At 55.2% G+C, this 6593-nt stretch overlaps 1 protein-coding gene across 1 annotated transcript; it reads right to left on the bottom strand.

Moving 5' to 3' along the window:
- On the bottom strand, window positions 1–6517 carry LOC119106466 (EARP and GARP complex-interacting protein 1-like). Its single transcript, XM_037230109.1, has 8 exons — window positions 6436–6517; window positions 4917–5048; window positions 4123–4317; window positions 3814–3921; window positions 3145–3323; window positions 1990–2115; window positions 1188–1340; window positions 1–533 (listed from the first exon to the last, which is right to left on the bottom strand). The coding sequence occupies exons 1-8, from the start codon at window positions 6475–6477 to the stop codon at window positions 365–367; spliced, it is 1104 nt and encodes a 367-aa protein (XP_037086004.1). The 5' UTR covers window positions 6478–6517; the 3' UTR covers window positions 1–364.
- Window positions 6518–6593: the final 76 nt, after the last annotated feature.

The following is a 6593-nucleotide window of genomic DNA, read 5'->3' as shown; positions in this document are numbered from 1 at the left end:
TGATATGCCAGTGATTATTATGATACCCTGGAATGACAACGGCCAGCACTTAGACAACACATCAGCACATAAGAGCCGTCATGAAGGAACCTTACAATAGTGAGCAATTTCGTTTATAAGAATGTCTCAACACCTGCTAACAATGAACACAAAATTAGCATTCATGTCGCCAACATCTAATGTGCACGGTGCACTCCACATTGAAAACAAAGCAAGATTAGTTCCACACAAAAAAACACAAGCGCTTCGATCACCAGGCACACCTTCGAACCACGCGCGTGCCACCTCCGCGCACTGTCCTCCTATCGCCGCTGCCAGCGCCGCCAGCGGCGCGCGCTCGGCGGCCGGCGCGGCACCAGCGGCATCACAGCAGGATCTTGTACTTGACCTGGCGCGGCACGCGGCTGACCACCAGTCGGCCGTCGTAGCTGAGCGAGGCGAACGTCCACGGGTCGGCCGAAGACCACTCGGCCGCGTACACCGAGTCCTCGTGCTCCTCGCAGCGGCACAGCTGGCCGTCCTCCAGGCGGGCTCTGTGTGAGGGCGGTCATCAGAGCAGACCGCGGCCATAGGTCGGGGCCGGGCCCGGTGGGAGCGGACAGTCCGCGTCAGGGCAGGGAAAGACGGTGTGGGTTGGGCACACGGGGTCGGCCGCGGGGCAGCTGTGACATACGGAGGGTTCTTCACTGGGCGGGACGACGGTCAACGCGGTAAGCCGACACGGCCGGCGCCATGACGCACAGCTCGGCACAGGCATCATGTGCGTGACAATAAACGACATATCATGACTCGTGACCATCGTGATATAGCCGGTTCGCTGGCGTACGGACAAATGCCGCACCCCGGCACCATCTCTGTGTATGACCAGGCCCTGTCTCCTCGCTCGCCTAGGGAGGCCAACCGTCCAGCGCCCACGGCGGGTCTTAGCCACCACGGGAGGGCTTCATCTCGCCTGCCCGCACCGAAGGCCCGCGTCCTTCCACCCACCGCGAGAGGAGTGGCACTCCTCGCTCCTCACCAGTGGTCCAGTCCTCGGACCGGCACGGGAGAACTCGTCCCCGTCCTCTTACTTGCCGCAGAACAACACATGCTCGTCCTCTCGAGGGGGAGGGAGGCCGCAGGGGACAGGGGGGACCTCCCACCCGCCGTGGGGACCTCGTCCCACCCACTCGTCCCCATCATTTTACCTGCTCTGGGAGGGCTCGTCCTCGTCCTCCTCCAGCAGGTGGCCGAACGGCTCGGAGCTCAGCGAGGCGGCTGACGTCAGCAGCACGCGCCAGTCGCTCGATGACGTCAGCACCAGCTGATCGTGGAAGTGGTTGAAGCGCACCGTCCACACCCTGCGGCACGGCAGACGGAGTCAGTGCACTGGTGCTACGTTTGTTCTTACCAGCAGGTGCACCCGGTCGTTCTACAGAGGCCAGTATTGCACCCGAGTGATTTGCGGGAGGATGTTTCGTGATGCGTTGGGGAACAGATGTGCGATAGTGTGCGGGTATGGTTCGATAGGCTGGGCAGCGGTTCAGCAGTATACATAAATGACGCACGATTCAGCAGCGCCGCAATTCACCGGCTTGTCCGGCTGGCCGCACGTGCCAGTTGGAGCTGCTAGGGCTGTGCGGACACGGCCGCACGTGCCAGTGGGAGCCCCTAGGGCTGTCCGGACACGGCCGCACGCGCCAGTGGGAGCTGCTAGGGCTGTCCGGACACGGCCGCACGCGCCAGTGGGAGCTGCTAGGGCTGTCCGGACGCCGCCGCACGTGCCAGTGGGAGCCGCTAAGGCTGTCCAGGTGCAGTGCAGCTGACTCCTAAACTTGCCCTGTAAGGTGCCCCATCGGTTCTCACATGCTCCTGATGCTTACTGAGCTTTAGCGGCACCGAACGCTCAGAAATACCAATGAATAGCGGGCAACTCAAACACCACAATGCACACCCAGTTCTGAAGGGGCGCACGTTGTGCGCTCCCGCTCCCTGCCGCCGTCCACTCACCAATGGGAGTGATCAGCAATGACCTGGAGCGGCTCCGTCGGCTTCCGGATGTCCCAGAACTTCACCCGACAATCGTCCCCGCAGGTGGCCAAGTAGTACTGCTTGTTCGGGTTGAAGTCCATGTCTCTGTACGCGTGGCGATAGAAGGCGATGACACGGCGGGCAGGTCTCAAATCATCACGCGGACCAGGTACGCAGCGCCCTCAAGCTCCCAGTCCATGGCATGTAGTGCCGCGTCTTTTATGCATAGACAGACGCTTCCCCCGCACCGGTCAGCGACACCCGAGCGCAAGCGGGACAAGGTTCGCACTCCAAACTCCGTGGTACATACCGTCCTCCAGGAAACTCCACCAAGGACATCGGCATTTACAGTGATTCAAGCATCGCATCGCAACACTCGAGTCCGACTCCCAATCTACTGTAATGCGGGATATATGTCACCGGCGTCATCTTGACAATTCACGGAGAGGTCACAATGACCATGCGTTGTGTCACAGTATGTGTAGGGGGGGGGGGGATGGGGGCGGGGGCGGAGGAACGTCCCCAAACTTTGCGCAACTAAACATGCCACACCTGCGCCTGTGGTGGTGTCTGCGAACGCACCTTCAGAACAAGCGCTCTCACCCAAGCCTCGGAGTCCCCTCCCGCCTCCGCCCGTGTTCCAGTCATCACACTTGCCCTGCCGCGCGGCTCAGCGGTATCGGGAGGAGTGCCCCCCCCCCCCCCCCCCGCCCCTGTTTCAGCCTTCAAGCTTACTGTCGCGTAGTTCGGCGGTGTCTGACGGATTGCCCCCTTCCCCGCCCGTGTTCCAGCCATCACACTCGTGCTGTCGCGCGGCTCGGCGGTGTCTGGCGGAGTGCCCCCCTTCCCCGCCCCTGTTCCAGTCACCACACTCGTGCTGTCGCGCGGCCCGGCGGTGTCTGACCGAGTGCCCCCCCTTCCCTGCCCCTGTTCCAGTCATCACACTCGTGCTGTCGCGCGGCCCGGCGGTGTCTGACCGAGTGCCCCCCTTCCCCGCCCCTGTTCCAGTCATCACACTCGTGCTGTCGCGCGGCCCGGCGGTGTCTGGCCGAGTGCCCCCCCCCTTCCCCGCCCCTGTTCCAGTCATCACACTCGTGCTGTCGCGCGGCTCGGCGGTGTCTGGCGGAGGCCCACCTGACCAGCTGCGCGTCGGCGTTTTCGACGGCCCAGGCCAGCTGGCCGGAGCGCAAGTCGAAGCCCCGCACGTGCGCGTCGCACGCGGCCGCCAGCTGGCTGCAGCACTGGTGCGGGTTCCAGCGGGCGCAGGCGAGCAGAGACTGGACGCGGCCCGGGCACGTGATCTCGGCAGACACCTGACGTCACGGACGGCGACTCTGTCAGGCCTCGACCACGCGTCCACCGAATAATGGCGCACAAGGAAATCAAAAACGCGAAAATCAAGGCAAAGAAGACCGCGAAAATGGCGTGACACGAAAACGCGTCTTCACCACCGGTGTTCGGTGTCGACCTACAAAAGGGTGCATGGGCTAACTGCCCACTGCCACTATAGGAAGTAAAAATATAATGTCGGAAAGTAAACAGGATAACACCAAAGTTGTCCATCTTTGTTCCTTTTAACGTTTGCACTGCTTTTCCAGCATCTAAAGACGGAACCAGGAAAGAGGCGTACAGCTCTCCGACCACTACGCGGACTCGTCTGACTGACAACCACGCACAGCAAAAAAGACCGACAAACGCGGCACCCGCTTCACCGCACCAGTGGCCGTCTGGTGCGGGCTGAAGAGATCAGAGGTCAATGAGGAGGTCACTGAGGAGGTCACCGACGGCACACCGGGCACTGACCGCCGCTGAGCCGCGGCCGGTGTCCAGGTCCCAGACGGTCAGCTGCCGCTCGCCCACGCCCACTGCCTGGCTGCCGTCCACCAGCTGCCATTGCACACTGCTAATGTCCTGCAACAGCACCGAAACACTACTACAGCAGGGACTGGCGATGGCTCTCCGCCGATCTGCGCACAGATGCTGCGTCAAACAGGCTGTGCGTAAGCACTCTGCATGCAAAACAGGTTAAGACTGTTCTACACAATAAGCGAATAGCTCAAGTAACGTGCGGAGGCCTGCCCTGAAGTAGCCATTTTGATGTGCACCACCCACCTGTGCCTTGAGGTCCACCAGGCGGGTGAGGGCGGCCGACGCCGAGCCGCCGTCGTCCTCGGCCGGCAGGGACCAGATGGCGCCACCGAGCCGGGAGGAGCCCTCCTCCAGTCGGCCGAAACACGAGCTGAACAGCCGGCTGTCGGCTGGCGAGCAGGCCAGGTGCCATACCTCGCCAGCAGGGTGAGGGAAGATCTGCCCAGGATGGGAAGACAGGCAATGGTCACACCAGGTACCATACCTCACCAGCAGGGTGAGGGAAGATCTGCCCAGGATGGGAAGACAGGCAATGGTCACACCAGGTGCCATACCTCGCCAGCAGGGTGAGGGAAGATCTGCCCAGGATGGGAAGACAGCAATGGTCACACCAGGTGCCATACCTCGCCAGCAGGGTGAGGGAAGATCTGCCCAGGATGGGAAGACAGGCAATGGTCACACCAGGTACCATACCTCACCAGCAGGGTGAGGGAAGATCTGCCCAGGATGGGAAGATGGTCACACCAGATATTGCACTTCACTGGCAGAGGTGAGCAGAGTGAATGACAGGACACAGACTGGTCACACCATGAGCTATTTGCACTGGTAGCACACAGAAGTGGGCTAAACAGGAAAACATACACCAGTTGCACCTGGTGTCACACACCACCTGTGGTGTGATGGTAGGTGAAAGGGAGAGAGTGTGATGAAGGAGAGACAATATGATTTTTAGAGGGAGAGAGAGGTTCCATTTATTCATTAAGCTCATGAAGGTTTTTCATCACTACATGCATTGGCAGATGTTAAGCATGAGTCACCTGTTTATTGAGGGCTCCTGTGTCTTCATCCAGCTGGAGCAGATGAATCTGGTTGTCATACTTCAGTGACTGGGTTCCCACCATGAACATGACATCATCTGTGCCTCCTTGCACAGCAGCCAATGCTCTGGACTGTTGGCAGAAACACACTCCTAAAAACAGCACCTCTAAAGCAATTACCTTTCAATGAACTTTCCAAAAAAGCACAACTTAGTCCTTTTAGTCTTCAAGGTGATAAGATGTAACAACACATCACCTTTGCTAAAAGTTGCTAACTCTGTTGTTCAAAGGTAAAACCCCATACATCAATCTCAGGCCATTTCACATTTTTTATGTCATCTGATTTGTCATCTCATGCTGAATTCAGATATTCCAGCCAAAAGTTCAAATTTGCATAGGCTTTTAGCTAAAAGAATGGGCTAAAAGCTTGTGAAAATTTGAACTAATGGTTTTAATCACTAAATTCAGCATGAGTAGATGAATCAGATGATACAAAACACAACACAGCCAAATGAGGTTATACCTTTGGATGGCAGAAATTTATGTGTATGCTATTGGGAACATGTATCCTTAATGTAATGTCCTGACAGCCTCTCATTGAGGATATGCATTTTCCTTGAAATTAAATGCTGGCAGCCTCTGTAAAACATGTTTAAATGGCCGAACATGCTACAGAAAATGTCAATATATCATAATGCTTAAAAAATATATGGATGACCAAAGGTGCCTGTTATTCATTTTAAACTAAGGTATGCATCCCTCCACATAAAATAAAATTTGAAAAACACAACATAAAATGCAAAAAAAAACTGGCAGATTCCTGTCATGCACTTCCCAGCTGCCACACATGCCATACTTCAGGTCCCAAATAGGAACATCCATCCACTGTACTGAATGACAATACATCACTGATGCAGTGAACCAGGTGCTTGCAGTTAGTAAACTGAGGCCACACCAAATGGTATAGAATTGTCAAATTGTTATCAAGTCAACAATTTCTAAAGCATTTTTGTCCCAAATGACCCTTTAAACATCACAATTCTTTGAAACATAGGCTCTCTACATACTTAAATTGGTCATGCATGTGCACCAAGCTCCCAGCTCTCAGATATATGATGCACATGTACTGGAATTATTGTTACAATGTTATTGCAATGTCTGAAAAATAAATTGCAACATACAGTTTTGGAAGACTGACTTCACATCAATCCAGCTTTGAAGCAGCCAGGTTATGGACAATATGTTGTTTGTTTTCACACCTTCCAGTTAAGTGAGTAATGTGCAATTTGTTGAAAACAAGTGATTCATTGTTTACATCTAAGTATGCATGATGTGTAAAATATTGATAAGCAATTTGGGAGTGCAGCTGCTAATACATGTGAGCAAATAACCACAGAAAATTGGCATTTCACCAGTTCAGACACAACTGAAATAGCATCATTGCAATGCATATTTCTACGAGTGCATAAATGGGATACTTAAACCTTATCGCAAAACACAATGATGGAATTTTCAATACCTGAAACTCAAGACCATAAATCACAGGAGCATCGTCCTCCATCACTCCTAACCAGCCGTGCTTAGCAGCGACCACGGCCCTATCCCCTCAAAGCAAAAAAAAAAACGTATGTAACTCAGCAGCCAAATACAAAACGAGGTAAGTTGCGCCGTGGAATT

The sequence above is a fragment of the Pollicipes pollicipes genome, unplaced genomic scaffold, assembly GCF_011947565.3.
Source record: "Pollicipes pollicipes isolate AB1234 unplaced genomic scaffold, Ppol_2.1 Scaffold_6138;HRSCAF=7277_pilon_pilon_pilon, whole genome shotgun sequence".
In the NCBI taxonomy this organism is placed as follows: Eukaryota; Metazoa; Arthropoda; class Thecostraca; order Pollicipedomorpha; family Pollicipedidae; genus Pollicipes; species Pollicipes pollicipes.
The sequence above is the reverse complement of the archived record's forward strand: the minus strand, read 5'-3'. Positions and strand labels throughout refer to the sequence as shown.